The sequence below is a fragment of the Sinohyriopsis cumingii genome, chromosome 9 (genome assembly GCF_028554795.1).
Source record: "Sinohyriopsis cumingii isolate HCF-2022 chromosome 9, ASM2855479v2, whole genome shotgun sequence".
Classification (NCBI taxonomy): Eukaryota; Metazoa; Mollusca; class Bivalvia; order Unionida; family Unionidae; genus Sinohyriopsis; species Sinohyriopsis cumingii.
Genome location: NC_142969.1, coordinates 43,517,171 through 43,535,046, shown reverse-complemented (window position 1 = coordinate 43,535,046; position 17,876 = coordinate 43,517,171). Strand labels below are relative to the sequence as shown.

The window sequence follows — 17,876 nt, the reverse complement described above, 5'->3', positions numbered from 1 at the left end:
ACAATAATAATGATTGATATCTGGGGGCGACCGGTTTCGGCGCTGAAAGAATCCACGGAAACGACCGCCGCCGACATAAAAAAACTAATTGAGGATGAAATCGCTGATATGTTGAATCTAACAAGTGTTGACCCGGGCGAAATAGTTGTATTTCAAGACCGCCAGGGTAAATTGAAATCCGGTAATGTGTCACTGAATGATGTTTTAACACGACAGCGTGATGCCGGCGAGGGCACTATCGCGTTGTATACCGTCGACGGACGACTCAAACCGGGTGAACATCTGTCGACGGTGACGGATAGGGTAACATTAGTCCAAGACGGTTTTACAAGGTTAGATAGATCGGTGACCGATATACAACTCACTACCGCTAGTTTTTTTGGAACCCCGACGGTAACCGAACCGAATCTTGCAACAATAAAAAATACTATTTTGGAGTTTACGACGCTGTCGGGCCAATTTACCTCGTTACGAAAAAATGTTAACAGGATCGATAACGCCGTTGATAAATTCTTTGGTAAAAAAAATGTCAAACCGGATGAGATTACAATAACTATAAATGATATCACTGCGTATGGACAGGAAATAAAAACAATCAACACTAATGTTGCAACGAACAAAAGGAGTATAGACGTGCATGAACGGGAAATAAATACACTCATTACTAATGTTACAACGATCATAAATAATGTGGACGCGCATGGACAGAGAATAGAAACAATCAACGTTAATGCTATAGCGAGCAAAAAAAGTATAGACGTGCATGAAGGGGAAATAGAAGTACTCAAAATTAATGTTATAGCGAACAAAAAAAGTATAGACACGCATATACAGGAAATAAATACACTCATTACTAGGGTTGCAGCGAACAAAAAAGATGTGGACACGCATATACAGGAAATAGGAACGATTAAAACTGATGTTGCGGCGATTAAAGACAGACTACCTAAAATGACAAAGCAACTCGAAAAAATAAAAATCCCTCACGAGAACACCGTCAACACAGTATACACGATTCGGCATGGATCATTCGCTTGGACTCCTACACAGAATACAGTAAATATCACCGCAACTGTTAAGGGCATTTATCGATTGACACTGGTTTCAATGATGCAGTTTAATATATTATCGTCGAGTTCATCCGGGTTTAACAATACAATATCAACAATTATAGACAAGGACGCAACTGAACCGTTTACAATTTATGCCGTTGATGGAAATTTAACCAGGGCAAACATTACATGGTATGTGGAATTTGTAGCGAATCTAAGTAATTAAAAACACTAGCTCTTTTAAAATAAAAATGACCACCAAGGAAATTGAATCAGAGGTATCACCGACGTCACATCAATATCGATTCGATACCGCAAAAGAATTTTCCGCGAACTTGAAAACGCTTTCCGAACAATACCGTGCAAAAATAAAAAAATACCGCCGAAAAATAACCGCCATCGACGCGGTCGTGTACTCGGTGTCGGGTATAGTAGCTGGCGCCGGTGTTATTTTATCCACGGTGACCACGATAACCCCGATCGCTGTTCCAATCGCTGTCTCCGCAATGACAACAGTTGCTGGAGTTGCCAACGCAATCACTAGGAAGATATCATCGTGTTTTCAGAAAAAACTCAACGAGTATACAGTAAAACATCAAATAGTATCCGACGCATACTCGAAATTATCCGGGTTGATCTCGTTATCGATTGATAATTTGTTCGTATCCGATGTTGAATTCTCCACGATGGTCCAGTTGTATAGCTCCGCGATGTCAAAAATCGAGGATTTTCAACTGGAAGCCGGAACCACCTGGTTGTTGAAATTAGACACTAAAAACAACGAATAATAATAATGTCGCTGAACCCCGAAGGGTTTCAATTACTTCAGCGGATCGCGGAGAACACCACTCCGGTACAAACAAATATGATATCAATAACGTCAACGAAACCCGAATTCAGTGTGAACTTCCCGTCGCCGGTTCCAGTGAAGGAAATAGCGCTGGCAAAATTGCGAATATATCACAGTTGGCCTAATATTCGAGCGGACGCATTTAACGGACAACAACCTAATAACTCGCTGGTTTTTGCACGGACAAATAAACCCGATGGGACCCCAGACTGGGAGGAGGTTACAATACCAACTGGGTCATACCAAATAGAGCAAATCAATAAAGAATTTCAACGCAGGATAAAATCGATCACAGGAAAGGAATCAAAAATCGCTATTACGGTTCATGAACCGACGTTATCGTCGACGATTGAAATAAGCACACCGGGGTATATGGTTGATATTTATAACAGTTCAATAAGAACCATACTAGGATGGCCTGAGAATCCAGCCGCGGACACCCCCCCATCAACTATCCTCAGACACGATAACGGAGATGGTGGTAGGCATATTGCTCCATACAACGTAAATATCGCATCAGTGATAGCGATCAATCTAGTGTGTGATGTTATCGAAGGGAGTTATCAGGTGGATACCAAGCAATCAAATCAAGCTCAACAGGGGTATATCCTTTATTCGTTTTCACCAACAGCCCCTCCGGGATTTTTGATCATTGAGAGTCCGATTAATCCGGTCTATATGCGATGCCATGATCGGTTTTTAACGAGAATTAATTTCAGACTTACCGATCAGTCAAATAACCTAATTGATCTGCAAGAGGAGGAGTTAGTGATCACTCTGTTTGTAAGATCATAGCAGCAGAGGGGGCGATGACATCGACGCGGTCGTCGATGTGCTTACCGGACGCTGACGACGCTGGGGATCGACGCGCAGAAGGTGTTAATTAAACCAAATGACGACGCGACGATCCCCCAACGACGTCGTCGTTTTTTTTTTTACCAGGCGCTGACGACACTAGATCGTTGAGTGCAGAAAGTAATAATTAAGCAAAATAACGATTGGACAAAATGTCCGATTCGCCCCCTCTGCTGCTAAACTTTCCAAAGGGAATGGTGAGAAATTTCAATTGGCTTTTTACCCATTTTTCGTTCTTGTATTTCGTAAGCTTTGCATGTGACTGTGTGCCGCCGCCGTTATCATCAATAATCTCTAGAAAAGGGCATTAAAAATCAACCACAATGCTCTCAGGATGTTTGTCATCGCAATTAGCAAGGAACGCTAATCCGTCTTTTCGGCTTGATTGTATCTGGAATTGCTTTTCAAACATAACTATGCAGTATGCCCATCTTTGGGACTGCTCGTGTCACCTTCACCATTACAGAAAAATTATCCAAACGCCAACCAAACTGTAGTCAAAAGCACTCAAGCTTACAAAGTCAAGGTACCCATTATGCATCTTGTCGTAGAGAACATTCCATGGCAGCACTATTAGCCATGGCTTGCAGGCTACCATAGTCCATCTTAATGGGAGGCTTGCTTTTCTGGTCCCAAAATATTTGCTGAAAGTGAGAAGTGGTCCTGTGATGGTTTATTGCTATTAAGTATTGGTCCTATGGCTATTTCTCGTCTTTCGCCAAGCAGCTCTGCAATGTAGTAGTTCTTTTTATTTTCTGTCGACTTTAAAAAGAAGCGATACTCATCGTCCATTTGCAACCGTGTCTGTAACTTAAGGGAGGAGGCGTGTATGAGCAAGATAATTACTAGAAACTCTTGGTCAAGTGCATCCACCAAAGGCTGGCTACCATTGTCAAAGCAGAGGAGGTAAACGTCGCGCCAGCGGTACTGGTCCTTAAGCCCACAGCGAAAGTCAATTTCTCTCAAGCACTGGGATGGGCTTCATTCGAATGGCTACAACAATGTCACCCACTACGGAAACCAAGTGGTGCAAGAGCAAACGTATACCGCCAAGACTCAAGCTAGATAATGGCGTATATCCCTCCAAGGACGTCGGCAACCGTAACATCCTTGTACCTGAGATTTGGTCACTTGTCGGAAATTTTGTCTCAATCTTTTAGGGTATGTGCACGCTCTGGAGAGGCTTGTTTGCAGAGTGCTTCTGAAAAAGCTCACGTCCTTGTTGATCACCCAGAATTTTTTCTTTGTACACGATGATTTCAAATGTTGTTATTTCACCCTTTAGTCAGTGTTGCGTTGTTTTAGTTTAAAGAGGATGACTACAATGACGAGGATGTCAATGAAAAAGCCTGGAATTTTCCATTTTCAAGACTGCCTCCCAACCATCCTCTGTATAGAGTGTCCACTCTCTTTGATGTGGTCCATTAGTGCGGGCGATCGATCATGGTCTGGGATGGTCGCCAATCAGTGTTTCTTTAGTGAGATACCGGTAATGTATTACCCGAAGAAGATTGATATTTAGGCATCGATTGGGATGGAAATCAGAGCTGTTCAAAAGCGAGACCGAACTATCTATCCAAAATCACATGCTGGTCCTTGACATCTTTGCGGGTGATCTCTAGGAAGTATTTGTATTTGTAAAACATCCTTCTTGAGAAGAAACATACGCATTTCGATCTCAATGATTATGGAATTCTCGAAAATTAAGGAACTCTGTAATGACCTTGTTTCCAGAAGAAGCAGGTTCCTCCAAAAACAAATATTCTTGATTGTTTGTTTATTTATTGTTCAAAACTGTCTTTGACATTTTAAATTGGACACCATCGCTACTTCGTGATTACTCTGGGTCGTGTGCAAATCTGGGTATCTGATTGCATCTGCATATCTGACAGACTGCATTCATCAAAACTCTTTTTAGATAATTGTTCGCTTATTTTGTCATTTTTTGTCATCTGCGTTTCCCTTCAGGCTATCACACATATTTATCAGCCATTAGAATACTGTTCTGTGCTACACTGGTAATCATTGCATATTTAATCAGAACTGATAGAGTAGCTTGCATTCTTTAAATTGTTCTTGTATCCAGTGACGCGACCTGTTTTTATAACAATGTCAATTGGGAACAATTAAATGGGGTCACAACCAACAGAATAGTCCAGTTTCACCTTTGAAGCTAATTTGCACTGCTGATAATCTTGCTACCATGTTTTCATTGTTGTTATAGTCTTTGTGCCATAGAACTAAAGTCTTATGTATATCTATATAATGTGTATTATTTCTATAATAATAGGTGTAAGGGTAATTTAGTAAATTATATTTTTTTAAATAATACAGTTCTATATGATTGTTGATTTGCACTTAAATGAAGGCGCGATTATTGTATGAATTGCGTAAAATTCATCCATAAATTTCAATGTTGAGTTGTAGTCATTATCCAAGTAAACATCACGTGATTCGACGTCATGACACGAGTTCTTCAAAGACCAATCAGACGTATTTCCTAATTGGTCGGTGTAAAGTACATCTATTATTTACAATTTCTATTTAATCTTTAACGAATATGCGTCATTTAATTTTTTGACGACTTCGTTATCTATAAAATATGTGTTAATTTAAGAATCAGGTAATTCCTAGTATTAATATCAGCACTGGAAAAACATTTAGTTGCGTTTGTTCAACTGGATTCATTTATTTAATTAAATGATTCATTGGAATTACAAAGTACTGGGATTACTTGGTTTTTGCTGCTTTTGTTACTTAGTTTAAGACCATAGAGTCGTGTCAATAACTTAATTAGCCTTGATGTTTTTTTAAGCAGTGTCTTAACGAGTAATAATAGAATGTGTATTAGCTGTCATATTTTGAACTTGTTTACTTTATATGCAAATTACACCTGATTCTTTACTTTTGTTCATTTTTCCAATACCTTAACCGTTTACTGTCTGTTTGCATGGCCAGTATGTTATCTTTGACGGATTATGATATTACGCAGTGCTACGACCGTCCAAAGCCAAGTTGTTCGTCTTTTCCCCTGTGTACTAATCGTCATCGTTTATTTCAATTTTACTTTACAGTTTGAGGAATATAAACTGTTGTCTATAATTTTAAAGATCTTTTAATATATGCTATCTGTAATTGCCTTATTTTAAGTTTTGAAGTATATTCCAAAGGATTGAGTTAAAAGTATTGCAGATCATATTATATTGTTTCATATCAAAGCTAGTGTTGGTTAGGTTAAATGTATCCCCATTGAGTCAAGATATTTTACATCCAGGCAGCAATTTTTTTCTCTCATATTTTCATTTTTGTGTCATTATGCGTTGCCTCTCTCGTTTCTTTTACGCGACCTTTCCTCTGCATTTCGTTTTCACATTTCCTCTATCAGTTTTTCTAGGCTAAATTTGTTACATTTTGCAAAAGATAGTATCTTCTATACGCGCTATATTTCTCCACAACATCCAGTGTTAACTGTACCATTTTGTTTGTATAATGTAATTCTCATTACCACCATACATCAATTGAAAGTTCGACAAAATAGTGTATGCTTATAATTTGCATCTTTCACTGTCAAATGTGTGCCGGATATTTAACGTCATCCATATGAAATAAAACATCTTAACATATCATTTTTTATAGAGTATGTGGTACTTTTGTGACATAATATTTGATGGATGTGATATAAACGTACGTAGTAAATGTTTTATGCAGAAAATATTGTATGTTTAATTTTATCCTTTTCGAATGAAATTGGATAGATAAGTTAAAATATTTTTTCCCACGATTGCTTCAACATTTCACATGATTTAAATTAGGCCCTATTTTGTTGAATGTCTAATAGACTAGGTTGAACATTTTTTTATGTGGTTTTGACTCTATTTTTCAACTTTTTATTCCGTAACTAGAATCCAATTCATAATTTTTATGTTGTCAATTTTATTTCTTCCGCAGTGTCTTCGGCTAAAGTGCTGTGATATTACTTACATAATAGTCGCGTTATTGCATAGTTTTATGGGGGTGGGGGCTTTTCTTTTTTATGTAATTTAATGATGTTTGGGCGCGGTTTCTTCCTTGTCTTTTGGTTTTTAATGTAAAAAAAATCAACGTATCTTCCATCTTTTACCTCATTCATGTTCTAAAGCCCTATTTTTCTACATTTTTGTCACATTCTGGAAACTAATTATCTTTAACAAATCTCTATGTAATACGCCTCTTCCATTTATTTTGAAATTGTAATACTTTCAGCCGGTTATTCATCATAGTTTTCCCATGTGAAGGACATTAACGTTTTTTAAAAATTGATCTGTTTTGCATTAACAATAAATTTTGTATGTCATCTTGTTTCTAGTGATTCGTGTCCACAGTATATTCCCCTTTCAAATTTTTAAGTTTATAAAGGGCTGGAACACCAACGATTTGTTACCTGTTGTTAAATATTTTCTTACTAAAGTTAGGATAGTAGCCCGTTTTATAACAAAACAAAATTTAGTGTGATATTTTGAATGTTTAACCAACTGTATATGTTTGTGTTCCAGGTGCATCACATGTCATGTTGACATGCTATTATACTTATGGTATTCATAAATTAAATTGGTAAAACGTCAAGCCAATTTATTCCATTTTGAGTTAAATATTTCCACATTTTGGTCTCTTGGGTCCTGTTAATCTCTTTCGAGTACTCTAGAAAGTAATTAATTGTTTCCTTTATTAGGAAATCGTTCAGTATTTATGGTTCATTTTCGTCATCAATCGGTTTCATTTCAGATTTGTACCCTGTGTGTCGATTTATCTAAAAGCATTGTGCTTTGTTTTCCTTTTTGCGTTTTTTAACTTTCAGCCGCATCATAGTCTGAAACAAAAATAACACCGTCAAAATGTATTAGTATCCAGTGTTGTAATTTTCATGTTATGCGTGTCATAGAATTTCATACACTTGTTTGTAGGATTTGTTTGTCTCCTTTAATTATGTAATGTGCTGTTAGATTGTTCGGTTAACCAGTCATTTCAGTTCATTTTAAATTGTTTTCGATCACTTTTATTTGTTTTCATACTTAAATAATAGTTATGCACGCAAGTTGATCATCACGATGGTAGTAAAATGTCTTTAAACCGATTCTTTGCCTGTCTTTTGAAAAGATATAAAACATCCTGAGAATATTTAATATAAATTATCTTAAAGTGTTGCCAATATTAAAATAGAACGAATGCCTATACTATATACGCTTACATTAACTATTTGCAATGTTTCTTCAAGACATTTAGACTTATTAATGATTTGAGATATATGCCAAATTATGCATTCCCATGCATTAATCTGCTACGATAACTTTATATACCAAGTGATAATAAGTTGTTTTAAATCAAACGTTGTTTTCTATTATTTTTATCTCTGATTTTGTTGAATCGCTACATATTCTGAAGTTCTAAAGTTTCTGAGATCTTAGATTCAACCTGTAAATTTAGCCATGCGCAAACTTACTGTATAAACCAACTTCAACAACATCAATCTTCACTCGGCACGGTTACTACCATCTTGCTGTCAAACCTGCCGCTGCTTTGTTTCGTGTCATTAAAAGCAGTATGTAAACCTACATCTTTCCTAAAGTATTTAAATATGTGTTTTTCCTCAAGTTTGAAATCAGATTACCACTTTTCATCTCTTCATCAATTGACCACTTTTTATCCAACTGAAAATTTGTAAACAAATAGGCACTTATCTCTTCATACCGACACAAGAGTTATATCACTGTCCTCTAAAGTTCTGAATTTAACAAATAAATTATACATCATATATAATTCATCATTTAGATATGAAGAAAAAAAATCCGATTGTTTATTTGTTTCAACGCCATTGCTGTTACGGTTTCGCTGCCCAACGTACTGGGTCCAGGTTCATCATCTGAGCATGAACGTCTTAGTCTTTCTGGTCTAGTACTTTTTGTTTCTTTCATTGAGGAGACTTATGTTATCATTTCTGACTGGTCAGGTAATACTTTGAGTAGTATTCATTTTTTGCACTGATGATAGTCATGTAGTGAGAGATTATATTTACCTTTTTCAAGGCAAAATGAGGTTAAGCTAGTTAATGAGGTTAAGTATTCGTAACATGAAGTATTAATTAAATAACTTTTTATTGATCCTAAATGCATAAAATAAACGTCCACTGCTTTGAACTGAACTACGTGTCTCTTCCTTTAGCACATCAACAGAAGTATTTACTGTATGCCCATTGATTTATTTTTTTAGGAACTTTAGCTCCCAGGCAGGTGCGACGTCAGCGAACACATGTATTGAGATCTTCGATGATCAAATGCGTTATCAGGATTGTACAACACAACAGTTCTTTGCTTGCAAGAGACCAAAAGGTAATTTCATGGCCAGAACGACTTAGCTCTTGAAATTGATCAGAGTATATGTCTATTACTGGTTATTAACTAGTCTCTTTGATGGACATAATATCGCCCCTCTTGGGGTCAAATGTAAATACATTGTCTCTATTACCTTCTATCTGATTAAGCAGTGAGCATGGAGTTTTCTACTAATGTGTTTTTGAGATTTACAAGCATTTTTCTTTCAAAATTATGCAGCGTAATCATGTCAACTGTATATGTCTGCATCGCTCCTTCTGATGGAGTCACACACACACACACACCTTAAATAGTAAAATAATGTACAGTTATGGGGTGAACTTTGTTTTTCACTACAAACGCATTTAAATTTCCGTAAGTTTGTGTCTTCAAATAACGTGGATTTAAATTTTTGTCAAACTTGTGCCCTCAAACAACATTTTTTATTTAAAAAATAAGCAGATTTCTTTATCAGTTTAGATTGGTCTAAACATCCGATGAATGGACTTCCCAAAATTGAATGCCTAGAAATTTACCACCACATGTAAATCTACAGGACGGAAGAAATTTACCACAGCATGCAAAAATATTGTTTTATTTAAACCAATTATATTAATTTAAAATGATTATACAGTTTTTACTGTACCTTTGAATTTTTTTTTTCCGTAAGCTTCTCCGCTTCTGTGTGATACGGACTACGGCTGGGAGAATATTAATGGCATGTGCTACAAATACTTCAGTACCCTCCGCACATGGGACGATGCCAGGTGAGTGGTTATGTCCTACCAAAGGAAAATATCCGGTAATATCAAAGGCAAATATCGTGATGTAATATCAACGGCAAATATCGGTATGTAATACCAAAGGCAAATATCCAAATATCGAGATGAAATACAGATAGTGGGATGTAATACCAAAGACAAATATTGAGATGTAATATCGAACTGATTCATTATCATATATATATATATATATATATATATATATATATATATATATATATATATATATATATATATATGGTTGTTTGTATCACGAACCAAAAATTGAAGCATAGCAAAGAAATCAAAAGTTATGAACATGAGTGTTCTGAGATAGTTGCAATGAAATATTGATTGCCTTCGTATTCTCAGCCTATCCAGGCTGTATCTGCAAGGAGAAATTGCATATATCATACTGCGTAACAACGTCAAAACCAAGGTTATCCTACATATATTGACATAAAACTTATGTTTTGACGTCAATGGTCGAGAAAGTGTTAACGCCATCGAGAGTATGGCGTCATAATGTGCACGACCTAAAATAATTACATTAGACCAAACAGCTTCCCAGTGATGTAGAATAAACAAATGACCCTACATGTACAAAACCACTCTCCTTACAGCTCATACTCTTTAAGGTCATAAGGCCTTGTTTAACCCCTGGATCACCTCAATAGTAGTCAATCAGCTGCGGGTATTACTACACGAGCCTATTGTCTGTATCCTAACTCGCTTCTTTAATCATAGATTAAAATCATACTTTTGGAAAATGAGAGATACAAAGCCATATTTTGTACGGCAGCTTAGATGCGTTCCATTGTGCCATCATCGGTACATTGTGACGTCTGTCGTGTGCTTCATTGTAATGGCATCAGCCATGTGTACCAAAGGAAAAGGAATTCCTGGTGTTTTCGTCTCTTACGTATCCGGTAACGATCTTCACATTCTGCATTAAAACCATTGTAGAGAAATGATCTTAGGAAATACAGTCTCTGTTGAGTGTGATGCAATCAGCAAAGAGCACGTTCTCTCCAAGTAACATTTTATCATTAAACTTAGGCGTTTTGGTTGTCATAGAGATACCCTTCCAAGGAACGTTTACCCACTGCGGGGAGTGGGGCACAAAACGTGTGATTTCATTGTGTCGACGTCATTTTGAGTTGTCATTTAAGTCATTTTCCACAGAACTTTGTAGTATTACGAAATAAAAAAAATTAATAATTACAGTTGTATTGTTGCTGGTTCAATGCCTGGAAATGGTATAGTTTGAATACATTTTGAAAATCACATTAAAAAAATGTTAGTAAAAGCAAAGGCATACATTTATTTCAGAACTTTGCTTCTATCATCTTCTGAAGCCAGTTGCGGTTCGATGGAATCAAGAGCGCAACATGACAAATCGTTTCCAAGTTGGGCTAATACACAACTGAATCTGTCTTACAGTATAATTTCTGACCAATATAAATTTACTCTTATTTTCCTGGAAAGTGTGGATTGAAACGTTTTGTTTTAATTATCAATATAATTTATATTCGGTTTGCGCTCGGTCTAACTCCCTAAATTTTGGTGTGCCACATTCTCATTTTCCTTCGTTATCCCCCCCCCCTCCCCGATCCTGAATCAAATTTATGTTGTATGGCAATGAATGTGTGTGTGTGTGTGTGTGTGTGTGTGATAGCGTTATTAACAGGGTCAATAGTGCGCATTCCCTGGCCATCCTTCTATTTGTTTTGATAAAGCGTATATTGTAGGTTTCTTAATTTTATTTTTACGTACATCAACATATTGTATGCCTTCGTAAAGGAAAATATGATATAAATCATCAAGCCATGTTTCTTTTCTTCGTAGAGGAGAATGTAACCAATATAATGCTATGCTCATATCTGCGAAAAACGTTCAGCAGGAGACCATATTACTGAACTACCTGGAGTCCAGAAAGACTGATATTTGGATTGGCCTGCACACATACGTACAGGTAGCCATAATTAGTATCAAACATACATACATACCAAAATCGTCTTATCTATTTGTTAAAACATAAAACATCAGTTTAGTGTATTTCACACCCATGCCTTGTGATAGTAAACTTTAGAGGAAATCAAAACTGAAGCTACTAGCGGACATAGCTTGTGGAGTAATGAGTTTGTCAGAGAATCAGCTTTGGGCTTTAAAAAAACACAGAAAATAAATAGTTAGACTTTGTCCCATACTTCCATGCAGATAGTATTCCAAGAAGGTACACAAATTCTTCAAGGACAGTGTCATATTAATTAGACTGAGAAACTACACAATTTTCAATGGTCCCATTTTAAGAAAAATCTAGCTGACATTCAACTATTCTGTGAAGTCAGTAATTGTGCAAAAAGCGTCATGCTTTCTGATAATGAACAGAACATGTAGTAGTCTTTATTTTCTTTTCTTCTTTTTTTAAAAGTTAACTTTGAAAATATTCAAATGAATGAAAGAGTTCACTTCAGTGTGTGGTAGTTAAAGCGTAATGTATGGTGTCTACCTGTCCAATGTGAAGTTCATTTTAATTTCTTGTAAAACTATGTATATTGCAACACAGAACAAAGTAATAATATAGCGACATATATGCACAATAAATAAAAAATAACTAATCATGAATTTATTTTATAATTTCCTTGGAATTTCAGGCCCAAGGTGGATATTCGTGGACGTGGCAGGATGGTTCTTTGTTCAGTGAAGCTCAGTACGGTGTAATGGACTTTCAGGAGTAAGAACCATCCTTACAACCATTTTACCATTACTAGCCTCAAACATTGCCATTAACCTGGCCCCAAATATTTTTAATAACCTAGCCCCAAACAGTGATATTAAACTAGTCCCAAACCTTGAAATTAACTAACCTCAAACACTGACATTAAATTAGCCCCAACCATTGACATTAAACTAGCCCTAAAACTTAACATTACTCTAATCCCAAACATTGACAATAAACTAGCCTCAGATCTTGATATTAAACTAGCACCAAAACTTGACATTAAACATTAAATAGCCCTAAACTTTGCCATTAAATTAACCCTAAACATTGACATTCAGCCATCTCCAAACATTGTCATTCAACTATCCTCAAGCATAGACGTTCACCTAGCACTAAACAATGACATTAGACTTGCTCCAAAACATTGACATTCAACTTACCCCAAACAATGACATTAAACTAGCCCTAAACGTTGTCATTAAACTACCCAACATTGACAATAACCTAGCCCCAAACAGTGACATTAAACTAGCCCCAAACCTTGAAATTAAGCTAGACCCAAACATTGACAGTAAATAGTCCCAAACATTGACATTAAACTAGCATCAAATCTTGACATTAAACAAGCAACAAAACAGTGATATTAAACTAGCCCTAACACTGACATTAAACTAGCCCCAAATATTAACCTCAAAGTTCAGTCTATAAATAGAAAATATGGATGGTATATTTCAGAATTTGTAACATTTATTTTTCTTGTTACATATGTGTGACTCTAAACATTTTATGTACATGTAGCGATGTGTGTTCAACGTGCATATTGTTAAGTTATATATGAAAAATATAATGTGCTACTGTATTCAATAGTTTTGTGAATCACATCATAAGTTTAACATATTCGGATACTTTTCCTGACAGACACTATTTTCAAGTTAAAAATCTGTTTCTGAACTATACAGTTTAATGAAGTAAAAAGTTTTAACTATGTATGTGTTCAAAGAGCATAATTATCCAGGCAACTTTGCCTTGTTCAACCATTTAGTCAGACTAGTATGCGAAACTGACAGAGATGGAAAACATAACCAAAGTCAATGAAGTATGAAGTGATCTAACCTTGCTAAGGTACTCACCAAAACCTTTCCACACTAACGTTGCATGTCATTGCGACCAGTTATACCCACAGATTTGACGAGAATGCAAAGCTTAACCGAGAGAAACGTACGGAATACAAGACGTAACCTATGTGTGATGGACGGACAGGACCGAACACATACGTAACATACGTGTGACAAACAGACAGTCGGGAAAGGTTAATAATGTAATCCCCGACAACATTCGTTGCGGAATATAAACAAATTGAGACATTTTCCTTTGGATTTGCAAAGTTTCCATAGGGCTTTAGTTTTATGTTAATTGTCAAAGAATAATCTGATAAATAATAATAATAATAATAATGAGGACTTTGTATAGCACCTAATCTTTAGAAGCTCTAAGCGCTTTACAATATTAGACAACAATTATAAGATAAAAAACATATAATGATATGATTACAAAAACCAACACCATGAAATAGAAAACATTTTTAAAAAAACATGCTGAGAATATTTAAGGTAGGAAACATTATTATGTCTTTAAGTTTGTTCTTGCAGTCGAAATAAGTGAGTTTTGAGAGCCCCCTTGAATGTGATCGCTGTGTCTTTGTGTCTAAGTTCAATGGGCAATTCATTCCACATTGCTGGGCCCTGGTATGCAAAAGAACGCTGTCCATATGACTTTGTTTTCATAGTGTGAATAATGAGTATACGATTGTCAGAAGTGGAGCGTAAGTATCTTGCTGGTGTGTACACATGGGTGAGGTCGGATAGGTATATTGTACTAGAGTCCGACAGTGAAACGTAGCACAGAGAACAAATTTTGTGTTTGATTCTGGATCGAATGGATAGCCAGTGTAGGGTACAGAGCAGCGGGGAGGTGTGCTCTGGTCGTGGTACTCTAAGTATGATCCGAGCAGCTGTGTTTTGAACTTTTTGAAGTTTTTGGAGTAGATATTGAGATGAACCAGACAGAATTGAATTACAATAGTCCAGTCTTCAAAGTACTAATGAATACACAAGTGGTTTAGTGGCATCAACTGAAAAATATTTGCGAACTGAGCTGATACGTCTCAGCTCAAGATATGCAGCCTTGCATATTTTCATGATATGTTGGTGCAATGTGAGAGTACTTTCCAGAGTAACACCTAAGTTTCATACTGATTGTGTGAATTTAATGTTGCTGTTGCTGATATTTATTGTTTGAGGTAAAGGATGTGAATGAGAAAGTCTTTGTGTTGTGATCAGAATGGCCTCAGTTTTATCATCATTCATCTGCAGCTTGTTACATGTCATCCATGATTTCACATCGGAAATACACCTCTCTACACCTTGGATGGTAGCATCAACTTCAGTTGGGTGGCTAGATTTGTATATTTGGGTGTCATCAGCGTACAACTGGTGAGACACTGGATGATGATCTATGACACTTGAGAGCGACTGAGTGTACAGAATGAAGAGAACAGGTCCAAGAACAGACCCCTGTGGAACACCACAACATAGATCAACTGGGCTGGAGTGTATTCCATTTGCAGATATAATTTGTGTCCTGTTGACCAAGTAGGACTTGAACTACAGTAAGGCTATATCATGAATGCCAAATACATACTGGAGACGGTGAAGTAATATATCTTGGTCGACCTCAAATTTATTTATCAGTATCGGTACAGTTTCAGGTGTTGATTTATGTGACTAGACGAAGATATGTGACGTCCACCAAATTAAATTGGAGTAGTTGTTGTCGTTGTTGTTTCAGTTGTTTATATTTCATTTATTTTGTAATTTATTTATCTTTTTAGAGCAAGTTGTCGGGTATAGTCAAACAGCAAAAGAACAAATATAGCCATTGCTATATGTGCTCTTGCACTAACAAAGCTCGAAAATGGCCACGAAGATGCTGTGTAAAACGTTTAGCCTGTATTTACAAAATGGTCAGATAATGTATACATTTCTTTGTAGGAATGATCAGACTCGGAACCATACCTGTATAGCAGCAAACACCACCAGAGTCCCACCTAACATATGGCAGGCGACAGATTGTGCCTCAAGGGCCACTTTTGTCTGTCAAAAGACAGAAGGTTAGCCATATTATCTTTGGGTCTACAGGAACCCTGCGTTTCACATCGATTCTCAAATCCCGAACATCATTAAGTCATTATTATCTATTAGCATATGCTTGTGTTTGTATTTCATTAGGGGTGTTAATTACATGTGAAGTCATTACGATTGTGATTTGTTACATTTATATGTTTGTAAATATTGGGTCCAATACAAATATTTGCACCAAAGTTAACATAAATGGAAGATTCATTTGACAAAACTGCATCCATGGCATACTATTTCATCCAGATGGATAGTTCCAGGTGTTAATCATTCTTCAAATGGATACAAATCAACGCAAAATATTACATTCTAAAATGTATCGATTGGGGAAGAGTACATGCAAATTAAAACCAATTTAAGGAAACATGTATTAGATGTTAGGAAGATGCCTTTTCACTATCTAACATGGCTGCAAGACTTAAGGGACCAGCCATTTAATTGTCCAGGAAGAGACCATTTATAAAAGAAACTTTCCATCATTCAGATAGTTTGATGAAATATTCTTGCTCTGATTTTTGGCAAACGAAAATCGTAATATCCATAATATTAATTGATAAAATGATGTCAAGAAAAGATGAAATAAGCCGGCTTGAAAGAAAGTCCCAGCCTCTACCCCCTACTCTCCCCTGCACCCTGTAACCTATTAAATGGCTGGTCTATAATTAAAAATGGTCGTATTGTGGATTGATTATACACTCATCTCTTTCTTCATCTATTTCTAACAGATGTAAGTGGCTTGATTATGCAGTAATGTCTTTAACCTTTCCCTGTTTCCAACAGATGTATGTGATTTGATTACACAGTCATCTCTTACCACCTTCCCCATTTCTAATAGATGTATGTCGCTTGATTATGCAGTCATGTCTTTAGTCTTCCCCCATTTCCAATAGATGTATGTGGCTTGATTATGCAGTCATGTCTTTAATCTTTTCCCATTTCCAATAGATGTATGTCGCTTGATTATGCAGTCATGTCTTTAGTATTTCCCCTATTCCAGTAGATGTATGTGGCTTGATTATGTAGTCATATCTTACTTCCTTCCCCATTTCCAATAGATGTATGTGGTTTGATTATGCAGTCATGTCTTTAGTCTTTCCCCATTCCAACAGATGTATGTGGCTTGATTATGTAGTCATATCTTACTTCCTCCCCCATTTCCAATAGATGTATGTGGTTTGATTATGCAGTCATATGTTACTTCCTCCCCCATTTCCAATAGATGTATGTGGCTTGATTATGCAGTCATGTCTTTAGTCTTTCCCCATTCCAATAGATGTATGTGGCTTGATTATGTAGTCATATCTTACTTCCTTCCCCATTTCCAATAGATGTATGTGGTTTGATTATGCAGTCATCTCTTACTTCCTTCCCCATTTCCAATAGATGTATGTGGTTTGATTATGAAGTCATCTCTTACTTCCTTCCCCGTTTCCAATAGATGCATGTGGTTTGATTATGCAGTCATATCTTGCTTCCTTCCCCATTTCCAGTAGATGTATGTGGTTTGATTATGAAGTCATCTCTTACTTCCTTCCCCATTTCCAATAGATGTATGTGGCTTGATTATACATTGATCTCTTACATCCTTCCCTATCTGCAATAGGTGTTTGCGCTCTAGGATGGCTTCAGCATCAGAGCACGTGCTATGAAATCAATAACGGCCGCCAGCTTCCATGGAGACAGGCCGCCGATTTCTGCGCAGGCCAAGGCGCATCACTGGTCACAACTCAAAGGTTAGCATTGCTGTCTAATGTTTTGTGTATATTTCGGTTTTATGGATTAGATAAATAAAGATTTCACGATCAAAATACTGACATACTAGAGCGAGAGTTTGGGTAATAGAACGAGTCAAACTATGAAAAATTGTGGCCGAGGATTTACGATAAATAGTTGGTAATAATAAATATGGAAATTTCTCGTAGCAACCTGTTTCGTTAAGACATTAAAGGAATAGTGTGCAGTGTTCCGTCATTTTTCTTATTCTTGTAGGAAGGGCACAATGTGTTGCTTATATAACTTGTTTGCGTAATTATTGTCGTTGATTCTAAGTTAGATAATGTAAACAGAATGTTTGTATGGCTACTTTTTGTCCATG

General features: G+C 36.4%; 1 protein-coding gene across 1 annotated transcript in view; it reads left to right on the top strand.

Annotated features, from left to right (window-relative positions):
• Positions 1–17,876, top strand: part of LOC149791646 (macrophage mannose receptor 1-like) — a 114,807-nt gene that overhangs the window by 23,234 nt on the left and 73,697 nt on the right. Inside the window, exons 4-9 of the mRNA XM_089970199.1 lie at positions 9,001–9,119; positions 9,772–9,868; positions 11,711–11,837; positions 12,520–12,599; positions 15,638–15,756; positions 17,385–17,514. Coding sequence (XP_089826325.1) covers positions 9,001–9,119; positions 9,772–9,868; positions 11,711–11,837; positions 12,520–12,599; positions 15,638–15,756; positions 17,385–17,514 — 672 coding nt within the window. The remainder of the gene's footprint in view (positions 1–9,000; positions 9,120–9,771; positions 9,869–11,710; positions 11,838–12,519; positions 12,600–15,637; positions 15,757–17,384; positions 17,515–17,876) is intronic.